General features: G+C 48.6%; 1 protein-coding gene across 1 annotated transcript in view; it reads left to right on the forward strand.

Moving 5' to 3' along the window:
• The window catches only part of SRGAP3 (SLIT-ROBO Rho GTPase activating protein 3), a 238,814-nt gene that overhangs the window by 143,089 nt on the left and 79,084 nt on the right, over positions 1-16,641 (forward strand). Inside the window, exon 4 of the mRNA XM_028101776.2 lies at positions 10,291-10,353. Within this exon, the coding sequence (XP_027957577.1) occupies positions 10,291-10,353 (63 nt within the window). The remainder of the gene's footprint in view (positions 1-10,290; positions 10,354-16,641) is intronic.

The raw sequence follows: 16,641 nt of genomic DNA on the forward strand, positions 1-16,641 counted from the left end.
TATACTAAAGGCAGAGGAGTACCCATGTTTTATAATTATTTTGGAATGTTTGGGGAAAAAAATTCTAAAGGCGCAGAGAGTGCTATCCCTCCCAGTGGAGGAAGCAGCGTGAATGGTTGAGGGAATCATATCTACCAGCTCTATGGTCTTGGGCAAATGACTTACCCTCCCTGAGCTCCTGTGTCCTAACCTTTAAGGGGGGGCAGTTAATAATGGTGCCTCCCATAGAGGGCTGATATTAGGCTTAAGTGAGGTGTCGTCTGTAAAGCAGGTGTCATTGGGCCTAGCACATACTGCGAGATCAATGAACAATAGTGATTATTATTATCATTATCTATACTCACAAGTATTAGTAGCAATAGTCCACTGCAGTATTATTAACAATGATAATAAGTATTATTAATCATAATACTTAGTATTACTAGTAGAGATCCAGAAACTCCAGCCTGTGAGGTCACTTGCTCATAGTCATTCCAAGGTATGCTTGGACTTCCTCAGACCTGTTATTGTAAGCATTTCTGAAAATGGAAGCCCTCGGTGCAAACGGCGTCCCAGAGTGATGCTGGGAGTGATTACAGGGGGAGGACGGTGACATTGCCGGGCTCCCGGCTATGCATTGGTGGGGCCCACCCCTGCCAAGAACGTCTAATGAGTGGTCCCTGGGCCTTCCTGCTTCCTGCAGTCTCATCCCACCCCCCGGCAACAGGGGCGAGAGTCCAGACTCTTGCACAGACATGCAGATGAGAGCGTTTGGAGCTGCAGCACCAGGAGACATAGACTCATGTGGGAAGGGGAGGAAAAGCAGGGAGGTGTCCAGGAGCAGGGAAGGGAGGACGATGGAGGAGAGGGGGAAGAGTAACAAGGGTTCAGATGGAAGGTGGAACAGAGACTAGGCTACGGATGATGTTTGGGGACAAGGGGCGGGGACGTGGCGGAACGCCTGCAGCTGTTATTGGCAAGCTAGGACACAGCTGGGAGAAACAGCCAGAGAGCTGTCCAAACTGCTGTTTCCAGGCATAAGCTGACCTTCCAGGACAATCTAGAGGAGCCCCATCCCTCTGAGACACGCCTTTTTAGCCTTTGCTTGGGAAATAGGAGCACAATTGCTCTGGGAGATGGCCAGTGGTACATATATCATATATTTAAATAGGGAACATCTGTGGGTCTCAAGTTTTGTTATTTTCTTAGAAAACAAGCAGGAGGGTGGAAACACAGTGGGATTTAGAACTAAAGGAGAGAAAAAATTTTGTTTTATGTAGTTTTGTTTGTTTCCTATTGTTTGCTTGGAACCCCAGAACTAGGAAAGCCAAGAACTGTCCCCAAAAGTCACCCAACATGAGAACATCTAGTCGAGCAAAGAGAGATAAACCTCGCTGGAGCAGCCCTGCCCAGGTGGAAGAGAGGCCCCGTGGATACCTGAGAGTTGAGGAAGCCTCCATCTCACTCCTGGCTTTAACATTTTCTCGAGGATTGTTTAGATTGGTCTCCTTTAGAGAAGTGGACGGAGTCTTGTCATTAAAACCCAACATTTTAGGGTGGTGTTATTTTTTCTAGACTTTAGCACTGGAAATGACCCACCTTTTAGTTTGCTTTTCAAAAATAGAACTTGGGATGCCTGGGTGGCTGGCAGCTGCCTTCGGCTCAGGTCATGATCCCAGCGTCCTGGGATCGAGTCCCACGTCAGGCTCCTTGCTCATCAGGGAGCCTGCTTCTCCCTCTGCCTGCCGCTTCCCCTGCTTGTGCTCTCTCTTTCTCCATCTCACTCTCGGACAGATAGATAAATAAAATGTTAAAAAAAAATTAAAATAGAACTTCTTAAATAGAGTCATAAAGTCCCAGGACCTATAGTAACAGTTTTGAGGGTTTTCCCCCAAAAGCATGATTAGCCCTGCAAAAATAAATCAGTCACCCATGGCAAGGTTTTTTACAGAGCAAATAAATTGATTTTACTCAGGAACTGGTGTGTCAAAAAAAATTTTGCCAGTTGATCCCATGTTGACATGAATGTGTGGTTTTTTTGGAAAAAAAAATGAAAGAGATTCAAAAAATACCCTTTTACTCCTTTCTGGTTTCCTGTTGCTTCTGCATATTAGTTAGCTCATAACCAGGCATTTACAGAGCTCCTCTGTATGCAAGTCTTTGTGATCAGAACTACGGGAAGCCACAGTCCCAGCCTTTAAGGAGCTTATGCTCTGATTGGTAAGAATTGGTCTTTTTGCCAGAAAGCTTGTATTTGGTGGAGGGTTTTCAGAAGGCTCTCTCGCTCTGGTATATTCTGGTATTCTGGTATATTTAGACTGACACAAGCATGGATTATTTCAGTATTCTTTCACATCAGCAAAAATGACAATTAATTGGACCCTCTAAACTGAAAGTCCAGAGGTAAAGTCTTGTTTAGCCTTAGCTAGATCCAGGACAAAGGTCCTGTTGTCAAGGCCTCGACTCATCTTGTGGTGGGCAAGATGGCTGCCGGCATCCCGAGACTGCTGACATCCTAGCTCAGCAACCCCAGAGGAGCGAGGATCTGAGAGTGTGGTTGTTAGGAAGCTCCTGGGGAAGATTCTCATTGGCTCAGCCTGGAATACATTTCTGTCTCTGACCCAGTCACTAGACCCAAGGTGCTGGAGCACTCTGGTCAGACTGGGTCCCATGACTGATGGACCATCCTGTATGACGATGTAAGCAGGGGTCAGTCCCACCATGTCTCACCTCCTGTTATCAGAAGGAGGAGAAAGGGAGAAGTGGGAGGTAGTCATCATGGCTGGCTTCTTTCTAGCAGGGCAGGTGGGCCAAGAACGACCAGGCTAAGAAGAACTAGGTCTGCCCGCAGGTGGGAACGAGGGCCAAGGATGCAGATTCCTGCACAGACGGTGGGGAAGTACATTGGACAGCAGGTGGTGTCCTGCCAGAGGGCACACCCTCCTTCATACCTTCTTTGTGGCCTGGACTCATTGCCCTTACAGCATTGCAATGGCTTCTTTCATCGGTGTGCCTGCATCTCATGCTAGACCTACAGAAGCTGACCACAGAAAGGCATGACAAGGGCCGTCTTTGGAGTTGGACCAACCAAAAGCTGAATCCTGGCTCTGCCATTTCCTAGCTGTGCAACCTGGGGCGAGTCGCCCCACCCTTCTGATCCTCCAGCCCTCGTCTGTCAAGTGGGCATAATAATAGTACCTACCTTCAAGGTTTCATTAGATAATGTATGGGAAGTGACCTTGGACAGTATTCAGCAAATGGAAAGTACTTCATAAGTGCTAGCTGCGGTTGATAAAGCAGGGACCGTGTCTCATTCAGCTTTGGGTCTTTGGTACCTAGTTGAGGCTGGTATCCAGTAAGTATTCAGGAAGTGCTTGTGTAGATGGAATTGAAGCCAGGTGAGGAGTTGGCCACACAGGTACAAGAGGAGCTAGTGCAGGCCGGAGGATGGATATGGGGCGGAGGGGGGGGCCCTCTGAGAATCCGCAGCAGGCAATGGTGTCAGGGTCCACGGGGGAGCCAGGGGGCTGGGTCTTGGGAGCCAGACTCTTCAGTGGCTCTCAAGTGTCAGGATAGGAGCAGGGCATTTGGTAGATAGGAGCAGGGCACTTGGTAAAAAGGCACTCTCCCAGGGTCCATCTTAGCAGGTCTGGGATCACCATCCTTGACGGGTGCCAGAGGATTCAGAGGGCCGCCCCCTGAGAGACCCCACTGGTTTCTGGGTCACAAACTCAGACGTCTCCATGGGCCAGATGGGTGACATGGACGGGTGAAGGGAGATGCTGGGCACTGCGGCCAACCAGAGAGCACAAGCCTCATCTAGAGGGGAGCCGTACTCCCAAGTGGGGACTTGATATTGCCAGGTCTCCTAGTTTTTTCAAGAGAGGCTGAAAATCAAGACTTACAAAAGGAATTTCCTGATTTTTTAGATGCTGAGAAACAAGTCAGATTTTTTAAAACACCGAAAGGCCAAATAAAACATGTCTGTAGGCCAGAGAAGAGCTGCCACCCGGAGTCCTCGGTCTAGGGCCATGGTTCTCAGCCAGGGTGGTTTTGCACCCCAGGGAACATTTGGCTGCGTCTGAGATTGGTTTCCTTGTCCCAGCGTGGGGTGAGGGTGGGGAATGCTACTGGCATCTAGTGGTTAGAGGCACGGGGTGCTGCTAACCCCCCTCAATGCGCATGCCGCCGCTCCCCCCTCAAAGAGTTATGTGGCCAGAAAGGAAGTTGAGCTGGCATGAGTTGTGGGCAGAAGAAAAAGGCAGCGCCGGAGACACCTGCCACCTGATTTTTACAGACTTATTTGGGTCAGAGAGACAGGGCTCTGCCCTTCAACCCCGAGGAGCCCCAGCTGCCGTGGCCGGGCCCTTGTTGGTCAGGTAGAATTGTTTTCTACAGTGTGCACACTTCCTGTAGAAAAGCAGCCTGCCACCCCCAATCTCTACAGGCATGAAAGTCATGCTAGAAATTCAGACAGTGAGTGCTAATACGTTGCCACTTGGGTCCCCAAGGGCTGGGTGTGATGGTCTTTTAGACGTTATCAGGGTTTTGGCCCCCTGTTCCTGGTGGAATGTTTAGTTTGGGTTCCTCAGTCAGTCATTTCTGGAATTGTAGTTGAGAATATTTCCCTTCCCAACCATAACAAAATAAAATGTCTCTGAGTTCTGTGCAGTTCAGTAATGATTTGCTGAGGGCTTGCTCTGTGGCCAGCCCAGCACTTGGTGCTGCAGGGCAGATGAGCCGAGACTTGGGCGGGTCCATCTGGAGGCTTAACCATCCTGCGGAGAAAACACAAGAACCAGACCTACAGCCCTCCCCCTGCAGTCCACCCTCTGCACACCGGTGTCTTTATCTGCCTCAAGCACTGTTCTGGTCACCATTCTCTCCCACTCAGAAACCTTCTATGGCTCCCAGTTCTACTCTGAATGAAGCCTGCACTCCATTAGCCTGGGTGATCTGACCCAGTCTCCATTTCAAGCTTACTTTCTGCTCTTCTGTTGCTGTGCGCATCTCTTTGCAAGCCAAACTTTGCCCTAGGCCCAGTCTCCTGCCCTTGCTCGGGCTGTGCCCCCCCTCCACCACTTAGCATGCCATTTCTGGCCATTCACACAAAGTGAGACGGCCTTGGTGGTGCTCCCCCCATCCTTCATCCCACATCACTTCATCTTTCACTCTGTAGCTCTGTGGGCCTCCTTCCTTATTTATGTTCTTGACCCTTGACCTACCAAACTGGGAGATTCTCAAGGGAAAAACTGATTAAAAAATTCAACTTTATGTTCCTTTCCTGGGCAACCTGCTAGTCTTGTCTCTGGCATCTGGTGGGTGTCCACTCAGCCTGCTGCTGGCTCTTCATCTGTGCCTGGCCTGGTGCCGGGTGCTCCCATAAGTGTCATCTCTCTGTATCCTCACAGGGACTCTGTGACACTCGTGACATCATCCTGCTAAGGCTAGAGGAACTTTCATTTCATTCATAGACTCATTCAACAAACGTGTTTAATGAGCGCACCCACCATGCCACAGGCTCTGTGGTGTTACAGGGACATGGGAGTGGGACACCCAGCAAGCAGACTCTGAGACGGCTGAAGTTGGCGTCTAGCAGAACGGCGAGGGAGCATTCTTGGGGTCCACACTTTGGGAGGGCAGGGGAGGAGCGGGGTGAAGGCAAGCCATGTTGCTGGCAGCCTTGCTAGAAATTTTGGACAGCTCTATGAGCAGGTCTAAAGATGGAGCAGACCTTCAGAGCAGATCTCTCCCCTCTCAACCTCCCAGTTGAGAGGGGAGAGGCAGACCTCTATGCCCCCCTCTCCCCACATTTGTCTTCAGACAGAACCTGTCGGTCCTTGGAAGGGATGTCACCTTGTCTACCAAGGCCGTCCCTGAAGGGTGCTCTTGGCTGGGGGCAGTCTGCTGCTAACCCTCCCAGCAGCTGGGATATCTGAGCATCTGCCGTCAGAGAGAAAATCTCTTTGTGCTCATGGGGACTTCATTCAAGGTGGGGAAACAAATGATCAATGAATTACCATGTAAACAAGCAAGATCATTACACTTCCCTTAATAAGTTCAAAGAAGGACAGAAACAAGTGCTCATTTTATACACAGGGAAGCTGAGATGTCCAGAGGTTTAATGACTTAAAGCCCCATCTCCAATCCTGGTCTCTAGCTACAAAGTTCAGCCCTCTCTACTGTGTAATCAGGCCTGTGCTAATCACCTAGAACCTCAAAAGTCAAGCTAAAGAGCTGGTCTTGATCTTGTAGGGATTGAGGAGGCTCTGGAGGGAAGAAAATATAAAATGACACTGGCACAGGCATGCAGAACTGGGGACCAGAGTTAGCGACTTAGTTAAGGCACAGCTTTAGAAGTCTGAGTCCTGCAATGATGGTGTGTTCTGGGACTGGTGGTTGCAGATGCTTAGGATGCTTTTGGCTGCAGGTAAAAGAAAACTGTAGCTTCAAGTGGCTTAACCAGCAAAACCACAGAAGTGGAAGTTGCCTGGGGTCAGGCTCTGGGTTCAGTTGAACCAGTTTCTCAGCAGCTCATGAAGGAGCCAGATTTCTTTTGCTCTGCTACCCAAGGTTACTTCCTCTTCTGGTCCTAAGGTGCCTGCTCGTCACAACTGGAGTACTCAGTAGAAAAGCTAAAACCTCCACTCAACCATCTAAGTCCTTTTCTTCCATCCAGTTAAGTCACATGCTCAGCCCTGGACTAATAGGTCATACCAGAATAATTTACCGTCTCGAGTTGGGATGGGGTCAGCTTCCCTGGAAGCTGAGCGGGAGGAATCAATACAGAACCAAATTCATGGCTCTCTTAGGAAGCAGAAAGAGCGCTGGGGATGGATCCTGGGGAGGGAGTCAGCCTTACCTGCTATGGCGCACAAGATTGAGCAGTTTGAGGGCAGCACACGGTGACAGATTGGATTGAAGGGGAAAGACCAACATGTTTTTGGTTTGTTTTTTTTTTCAGAAACAACTCCAAGGTTTCCCATTGCCATGCTCGGGATGGTATTATCTCATCGACCGAACTCAAGGGGCTGGGGGAAATTTCAGATCTGATTTTGGGTAATTTGAGTTTGATGTGATGAGGAGACCTTCAAACTGTATTGTTTTGCAACAGCTGGAGCTATAGGTCTTTGAGCTGGGGCTCCAAGTACTGCAGGACAGAGCCCAGGAGAGGACTGCTGAAGTGGAGACAGGGCTGCAAGTCCCTGAGAAGTGGAAGCTGGAGGCAGAAGCGTGTGGGGTAGCCGGCTGGGGCAGGGCCTGAGAAGGCAAGGCTGGTGGGAGTTTGAGAGGCAGGGCTTTGCTGGCAGAGCCGCTCATAGGAATTTATTGGGCAAGGGTCTCTGCTCATGTGCACAGTGACAGGGTACAAGGATGTTCACCCCCTCGTTGTCTGAAATGTTAAGAGACTGGAGCCAACCTAAATGTCCATTGCTATGGAGCTGTTTAATTCATTATGACACATCGGGTATATGGTACCTCAGGCAGCTGTTAAAAAAGGAGGATGCAGGACCTCTGTGACTGCAAAGGAGAAATCTCAAACATATGGTTAGGTGGGAAAAAGCAAGATGAAAAGATGGGTATAGAATACTTCCATTTGTGTTAAAAAAAAAAAAGAATATATGCTATCCAAATGTGTGTTTGCGTATTCATAGACTGTTTCTGGAAGGTATCAAAAGAAACTTCTAATAGCAGTTGCCTCTGGGTGAGGTTCTGGGAGCTTGGAAGACTTACTTTTTACTTTTTACCTTGCTGGCTGTTAGAGTTTCTTTAGCCGTGTGCATTTACTACCTATAAAAAAATGTTAGATCATAAAAATAAATACATAAAAAACTGGGTCTTGGGTGTCAGAGAGTCCAGAGTCCAATCAGAGAGGCAAAAGTCAGGGAGAGGGGCCACAGGGGAAACTGAGGCACAGGCTGTCCACTTCCTTGTGAGAATCCGGAATAGAAGGAGGTGGGCATAGCTGGTTGGGTTCATTGGGCATCGCTGCAGATGCATGGGATGCAACTGAAGGTCCCCCTGGGAGCTCTGCACAGGAGGTTCTGCTCAGGCTCTGCCGTGGTTTGGGGTTGGGTCCCCTATGTTTAGCCACCAGAGCTGCAGGGAGGTCTAAGCAGGTCTGTGGACTGCCCAGTGCTTTGGCTACCTTTTAAGAGACCTTCAGATGGGTGTTTTCTGGCAATTGAAGTACCAGAAGCTGAGAGAAAGGCTATGAGGTAGGAAAAGGAGCCTAGGAAGGAAGGTATCATGTCTGGTCCTGAGCCTTCATCTGCTACTGCTGAGTCCGGGGGTTCCTGACCTCTGTGGGGGAGGGAGGAAGTCTTGGTCTCTGCCCATCAGCCGCTGGTCGTGCTTGAGCTGAGGGAGCTGAAAGGGGGAGCGGGATGACTTGGCTCTCAGGGAGCGGAGATCAGGGCTCCTGTTTTCTTTTTCTTTCCTTCTTTCCTTCCTTCCTTCCTTCCTTCCTTCCCTCCTTCCTTCCTTCCTTCCTTCCTTCCTTCCTTCCTTCCTTCCTTCCTTCCCTCCCTCCCTCCCTCCTTCCTTCCCTCTCTCCCTCCTTCCCTCCTTCCCTCCCTCCCTCCTTCCTTCCTTCCTTCTCTCTCTTTCTTAATTCAAGTATAATTAACGTACAGTGTTATATTAGTTTCAGGTGTGCAAAATAATGATTCAACAATTCTCTCCATTAGTGTTCATCATGATAAGTGTATTCTTGATTCCCTTCACCTATTTCACCCATCCCCACTGCCCCCCCGCCCCGGCAACCACCGGTTTGTTCTCTGTATTTAAGAGCCTGTTTTGGGGGGGTTGTCCCTTTTTTTTCCTTTGTTTTCTTGTTTTGCTTCTTAAATTCCATATATGAGTGAAATCATATGGTATTTGTCTTACTCTGACTGATATTTCATTTAGCATTATACCTTCTAGACCCATCCAGGTTGTTGCAAATGGCAAGATTTCATTCTTCTTGATGGCTGAGTAATATTCCATTTTATGTATATACAACATCTTCATCCATTTGTCTATCAGTGGGCACGTGGGCTGCTTCCATATCTTGGCTATTGTAAATAATGCTGCAATAAACATAGGGGTGCTTATATCTTTTAGAATTAGTGGTTTCATTTTCTTTGCATAAATACTCAGTAGTGGAATTGCTGAATCATGTGGTAATTCTATTTTTAATTTCTTAAGGAATCTCCATACTGCTTTCCACAGTGGCTGCACCAGTTGGCATTCCCACCAACAGTGCACAAAGGTCGCATTTCCTCCACATCCTTGCCAAGACACATTATTTCTTGTGTTTTTGATTTTTAAGTCTCCCATTTTCAACATGGAAATCTTCACATGATGATAGTCCAGGCAAACAGGAAGAGTATTAACCAAAATAATAATAATAAGAAGAAACCTTAAGTAACAGAGAATCCTAGACTCTTCAGGCTGGGTGGGACCTGGAGAAAATTTGTTCATTGTTTTCTGAATTGTCTCTCTCAATATACTAAATGTGTAAGTTACCTCAAGATCATCTAAACTGTATACTACAGCTCTCCTTAAAAAGCCCATGTACATGAGAGTATGAAAGCCTCTGAAAAGTCCTGTTGTAAGAAAACCTGTCTCCCTTGGTCCAACCAGCTTTTCCCAAATGCATTTGCTTACAGAAGCCTCTGCCCCCTTTTTTTAGTGTAGCCACTCAGTAGTGACCCCCAGACCAAGCTTTGGGAGGTGATGCTTTAGTTTAAGCTTCTTCTTTCGTAGATGTGGTAAGTAAGGCTCCAAGGCCACATGGCCAGTCAGTGATGCAATGGAGGTAACAACCTTGATCTCCTGCCTTGTGTTCTGTAGGCTGTCTGTTAACCTCTATAGTTCATGATGAAATGAGATGCTAGATCATTATTTCTCAAACTGTGTTCTATGGAACCCCACTCTCATGAGGTGCTAATGAGTATTGAGCTAGGGACACATCAGCTTAGGACCCACCCACAGAATTAAAGAAAGATGCACAGATTGATTGGCTGTGGGCTTCTCAAAATCATTAACATGGTGATGTCTCTGCAAATCACCAAGGCAGGGAGGTATAAGTTTCCCCAACTTATTTGGCCAGGGAATTCCTTTTGCAAGGGACCTCTCCCTGTGGATTTGTTTCATGTCTAGAGTTGAGCTGAGTAATTCAAGTCGAGATCAATAAGGTTTATATTCGTTTCTGTACCTATTCCCACCCCATACCAAGTATTCCTGCCCTTTCTTTGTTGAAAAGGAAATTGGTCAATGCAACCAGTGGCCTTCTCCCCCTCTGACATTTGTTCTTCCATATTCCAGAGCAAGGAGATTGGCCTGCAGATGCATGAGGAGCTCCTGAAGGTCACCAATGAGCTCTACACAGTAAGTCCTACTCAGGCTCTGCTGCTGGGCTTGGGATTGGGTCCTCTTTCTTCAGTACCAGGAGCCAAAGGAAGTCTAACCAGAGACATGCGATGACCCCGGGCATTTTTGCTGTGTCTTGTGCTCGAGTGACAGGGGGTTGTCATGGTGGGGTGTAATGGTTTACAACCCTGGCTTCTGATTCTATATGCCTGTGGTGGGGCCCTGGGCATGTTTAGTTTGTATACGTTCACAAGAGATCTGCATGACCTGCCAGCTGTGGGAATGTGTTACCTACCAAAGCAGAAGACACAAGGTCAAGGCGGGGACAGCATGGACACAAAACCTCCCGAGGCAGGGATGTGGGTTTGGGGTCAGGTGCAATGGGCTGAAGTTGAGGTCTGCTCCCTATTGGTGATGGAAACTTAGGCAGATATGTAGCTCATCTGGGTTTCAGCATTCTCATCTGCAAAATGGAGCACTGTTCTGAGGAGTCACATGAGGTGAAGGAGGTGAGCATGCCTTGTCATCTCCAAGGAATGATTTCAGAACATTACAGCTTGGCCCAGAACTGACCTTGCTACCTACATGGAGGCAAGATCTCATTGAACTTGGGATAGGTATTAGAATCCAAGAGGGTCAGGAAATGGGGAATGCAGGCACACCAAGTTATGATGGAGGAGTTTACTGATTGTTGCCCTGAGGGCCCTTGGGCTTCTTTATGGAGGAATGTGGTGAACCTCAGGGACAACCTAGGGGAGTAGGGTCAGGTAGCCCCCGCAAGGGGAGCTCCAGACACTTCACCCTCAAACACAGTCAGGGTAGAATAAAGCTGTTGTATTTTAAATATGTTAGGGTTCCTTTTAAAGTTTCTCATTAAAAGCGGGGATTCTGCTGCTAAAATTATATTTGAGGAAGGGAAAGAACAATAGGTTGCTAGAAGACCCCTCTCTTTGGTGTTAGGATCTTTCTGTAGTCACGTCCTGTGTGGCCAGCAGGTAGTGGACTTCTCAGAGGCTGAGAGCTATTGCCCAAGAGCCTGGACCTCAGGTTGGAATTCCTGCCTCAGATTCTAACCAGTGATGGTACTTCTCTGGGCCTCAGTCTCCCACTCAGTAAAATGGGGGCGAGAGCCCCTAGAGGTTAACCTGTTGAGAGCTGAAACTCACATTTCAGTTATTTCAAGTTAAGGAGCACAACCTGAGCGCCGGACAGTTTTTAGCTGGATCATCGCTTAGGGGAAAGGAAGAATTGCTGCTTCTCAAGTGACTGAGTCACCTGCACTGTGGGGGGAGAATCGTCTCCAGACCCTAAAGCCAGAGACCTGGGTTCAAATTCAGTTGTTAAACAGAAATTATAACACCTACGTCTTGCAGACCCCACAGGAGTTGAGGGATACCAGATACATAAAGCATGCATAGAACAAAGAACAAGAAGGCACAGTGTATTAGAAGTTCTTGTACTACCATCATCATGATTTCTGCCTCCCTGGCGAATGTGAAACCGACTGTTGTGCCTCCCCAGTGGGGGAAGGGTGGTGACAGATGTGCAAAGCTGGTCACCAGATGCGCCTTCCTTACTCAGAATTCTGCAGAGGATTTGGCTAGACCAGCGTTCCCCAGTCTAGGTCCTTTTAATGGTCCTCAGGCACCTCCTTGAATGGATCACTTTCCTCTGTGGCATTTCAACACCTGGATCCTGGTGCCAGGGACGCCCCCCCAAGCCACTCCCACCCAGGTCTCTAACCTTTCCTCTGGGCTCCAGCTGGGCTCCTCTCCTCCAGGCCCTCTGCTTACCCCTGAGTACCACTCTGCTCTGCTCCTTTACCCCAGCCCCTCCCCCTGCTTACAATTGCCCTCTTTCCTTCTCTGCTTGTTTGTGTCATACTTATTTTTCAAACCCAGACCAAACTCCACCTTTGGAAAGCTATTACCTCCAGGCTTTGAATTCTTCCAGCAGTTTAAAAAAACCTGTCATGTTATCCTCATGTCCCCAGTGGCATGTAATCTCCCGAGAGCCAGATCTTGGTCAGTAATACTGTACTTAATGCCCAGGGACTCAGTTTGAACCCAGCGTGTGGCCTCTGGCAGGTCACTTCACCTCTCAGTCTCACCTGTGATCAACAGACCTGGCAGGTTGTAAACCGGATGAAGCAGGCGGGGATTGGGAAGCTGGTGCTGGGGCCCAGCACGGTGCCCTGAATCCAGCAGTCGTTCCATGCACACTGGCCTCTGCTGGCCACGGGGCAGGGCACCTGGACAGAACTGCTGCTGGTGGCAGAGGCTCAGACCAGGCTCATGGCAGCCTGGGGGATGGCCTCAGAGCTGGTGCAGGAGAAAGGGCCAGCACCTCCCCAGCTCTCTCCTATAGCCAATTGTGGAGGACTAGGGCCTCAGAGGGCCAGCAGCACGCCCCCCCCCAATCATTTATTGACTGCACACAGAGTCTTCTGTGGTTGCCCAGAAATCATTTAAATTCGAGCATTTGGGGCTACCTGCCGCGGACCCAGTGCTGCAAGAGGCAGAGCAGCGGGCTGGGCTGTGAACATTTCGAGAGTTATCTTTGAAGTATCTTGTACATCCCCAGTGTTGCCAGGGTGCTTGCTGAAGCAGAGGAGAGGAGAGGGATATATGAATAAATGAAAGAAAGTGGTTTTGCTCACAAATTTCGAGTCTGGGTGGGGAGACAAGAGTAGAGTACGTGAACTGGTGGTAGAGCAGTCCAAGATGGAGTGGAGTGCGTGCTGGATACATGGACTCCGAGGGGGGCACCAAGCCCGTGAACCCTGTGAGGGCTGCCCCGTGTTCTCCGCTGTGTGCCCAGAGCAGTGCTGGCACACAGTAGGCGGCCCACACCTATTTACCGAGTGCAGAATCGGGAGGGAGAGTGAGTGCATGCAAGAGAGATCGAGACTTCAGGAAAGTGCTGGGTCCATGTGGGCTGCCGTGATCAAGGGTGAGTTTTGAACTTGGTGCCTTTGGAGGGGTAGGAATGAAAGAAGCAGAAGGGAAAAGAGGCGGGAAAAGGGAATTCTCAGCAGGGGCGGCAGGGCAGGATGCCAGCAGAACAAACTGATTACAGACCGATCTGGGTTTGAAGTCTCACTGCATCACCTACCAGCTTGGCCAAGCCAGTTGACATTTTTGGGCCTCGTTTTCTTTATTGCCAGAACAAGGGTAGTAACAACTGTGGCCATTTCATGAGTGGTCTCACACTGTAATAGGTACTTCATATGTATTATTTACTTAACGTATTTTACCGATAAACTGAGGCACAAAGAAGCACCTTGCTTGAAGGGCTTTGTAGCAGTTTTCAGTGGCTGCACAACAAACTATGTCAAAACTCAGTGACTTAAAACAACCACCATTTTATTGGCTCATGATTTTGTAGGTCGGCAGTTCGGGCTGAGTTCAGGGCCACTGACATGACTGCAGGCTTCTGGCCAATTAGAAAAAGAGCCTCATGTGGGAAATACCCAGTGTGCCAGCACTTTTCAAGCCTCTACTTGTGTCCTACTTGCACATGGGCTATTGGCCAAAAGTCACACAGCCAAGTCCATGGCAGAGGCACGGAGAATAAACATCACCTCTTGATGGGAGTTACATGCCAAATCACAATGCAGAGGGGCATGCTTGCAGCCAGGGGGGCAGCCACCCAGCTGCGAAGGACACCGTGGACCCCAAACCCCTGCTTCATTATTAGGGATTTCTTTCAAGCACTTTCTAGTTACCAGGCCTGGTTACACAACTTCCCCTCCTCTCCCAGCCCTGGAGTCACGACCACTGGTGACTGAGGAACTAATGATGTTGAGAAAAGATTATTCAGTAAGCCTCACTTTTGTTCTTGTGATGTTTTCTAGAGGAGGGGACGTGGTCAGGCGGTACTACTGAGCACAGCGATGATGGAGATAAATGCTAAGGGCCATCTGTCCCCCACTTAGGGAAAAGGCTTGTCTCCATCTGAGACCAGGGTGCAGAGGAGACTGCAGAGCTGGCCATTTGTTCGTTCATTCGTTCGTTCGTTCATTTGTCCATTCATTCACTCAAGAAGCCTTCCATCTGACTTCATCACCTTGAGGTGCCCTCCTTTCTAAAATATGCCAGCATGTGTGCAAACACACGTACATGTTTGAGCATGCGTGTACGCCCCCCCCCCACGCCCCACCTCACCTGTTTTTCCCTGAACTCCCATCAGTCAGCCTGACACAATATAGCCCTTGATCATCATATGTCGGCCTGGGAGGAAAAAAGGGCAGAAGTTGAGAGTGTAGGCCAATGTGCTAATCTTTCCAGAAGAGGCAAAAACAAAACAAACAGACAACGAGAAACCCCACTGTGTTTTCATCCTTTAGCTAAAAATATGTTCAGATTTTCAGTATAGTCCTGGATCATGAAATGTATCTGTCGTGTTTTGAAGCGACAAATGCTGCAGCATCCCCCGGGTGGCCCTTTCTTTGTGCTCAGTCGCTGTTCTCCAGGCTTTCCCAGGCAGGGCTGCCTGCTGTCCAGGCCCCTAGCTGCGGAAGGGGCCCCCAAGACTTGGCTTGGGGTGACGTGGAGGGGGCCCGAGGAGGGTCCACACCCAGCCACAGCTGGTGACAGGTAGAGACTGATTGGAGTAATGAATGGACTGTATTTTCCACTTGCTCAGGCTTTGATTTGATTTTGTGTTGGGCTCAGGGGTATGAAATCATCTCTGGGCCCCCAGGCAAATTTTTGCGAAGGCATCTCCTTTCTGATGTCCACCCTCAGGGATACAGGTGGTGGAGAGAGCCTGAGACCAGGAGCCCAGCCTTCCGAGTTCTGTCTCCAGCTCCATCCTGGGCTCACTGTGAGTCTTCCTGGAATGACGCCTCCATGTCTGTTGCCATTCATGGTTCCATCATGTCATTGGGCCTTCTCTCCTTTCTTTAATATTTTTCTTTAAATTGACTCACTTAAAAAAAAAAACAAAAAAAACTCCCTGTCCTAATGAATTAGTGGGAAAGTAGCCTTGTGCATTGGGAAGATCACAGGTTTTAGAGTCAGCTGGGCCTGGGTTCAAGGCCCTGTCCCTTGTCACACCCTCTGACTATGGGGATGTTACCACCAACACATCTCTGGATTGTTCTAAGAAGAGTGAGTGACAGAGAGCATAGCATGATGCCGGGGTAAATCGTTGTGTATTTTGTGAAAGAATGGAGCATAAATATTTTTCCTATGAACCTGGGCATCTTTCCTCTCTCCTCCATCCTTCACTGACACTGGGCCAGTCAGAGCCCAGAGATTGTTTTGCCTGAAGAAGGGCAATCACTCACTGACCGTTCTCCCATCCCTGAGGCTTGCTCTCTATTATGCATACTCCCTACTCCACCCGGAGGCACTTTCCTTTTCAAAAAATTTAGAAACGGATAAACATGCACTTGGTTAAAAGCAATGATTAAACAGTATGAGTTACACAGAAGTAGGTCTCCTGTTGCCCGAGTGCCCCTTACTCCATACAACCTTGGTTCCTGGTTTCTAGTTCAGCAGTACCTTCTCGCAGAGATGTCTGCTTCATCAGCGGGCATACACATATGCATGTATCCTGCCCACCTCTGTTTTTATGCAGGTGGTAACAACGGGACCTACAGTCTGCATCTTGCTTTTGTAGTTATATTTTGGAGATTGGTTCATATGCCTAATAATTAGAGGCTTCCCTTTTATATGGTGCTTATCATGTGCTGGGCACTGGGCTAAATGCTTTATGTATCTTAATTCATTTCATCCTCACCATGACCTGTTGAGGTGGCTGATAGTATTACCACCCCATTTTAGAGATGAGGGATCAGAGGCACTGAGAGGTCAGGTAGCCAGCCCAAGGTCACCTGGCTGGGGAGTGGCAGAGCCAGCTCCTAGTCTATTCCCTGAAGTTACTTATAGAAATATTCAACTATTTCCATAAATATATATAAGTCCTCCATTCATTTGTTTTGGAAGGATATGATCTATCACATTAATGGACGACAAACAGCTTGGCGTGAACCGAAGAGTTCCAGAAGTTAAATGAAGGTATGACAGTGTTCATTCTCACTGGTGCTTGCACAGTAGAGGCATTAGACCTGTGAGCACCAAGCCAAGTTTTTCCTTCTGATAGGATTGAAGAGAACTGGAAGGGTTAATAACACATCTGTAACACCTAAAAATCATCTTGCTGACACAGGTGGTTTCCATCTCATACTTTGAGAAACACTGAGCCAGTGCAAGTTAGTTGGACTCTAGTCCTTGATTTCGCCCATCTGTGGCACGAAGGCACGAGGCTAGAGGAACTTTGAGGCTCCTCTCCAGCTTT

The sequence above is a fragment of the Eumetopias jubatus genome, unplaced genomic scaffold, assembly GCF_037043125.1.
Source record: "Eumetopias jubatus isolate StellerSeaLion01/CBP00866 unplaced genomic scaffold, mEumJub1_p1.0 scaffold_1, whole genome shotgun sequence".
Taxonomy (NCBI): Eukaryota; Metazoa; Chordata; class Mammalia; order Carnivora; family Otariidae; genus Eumetopias; species Eumetopias jubatus.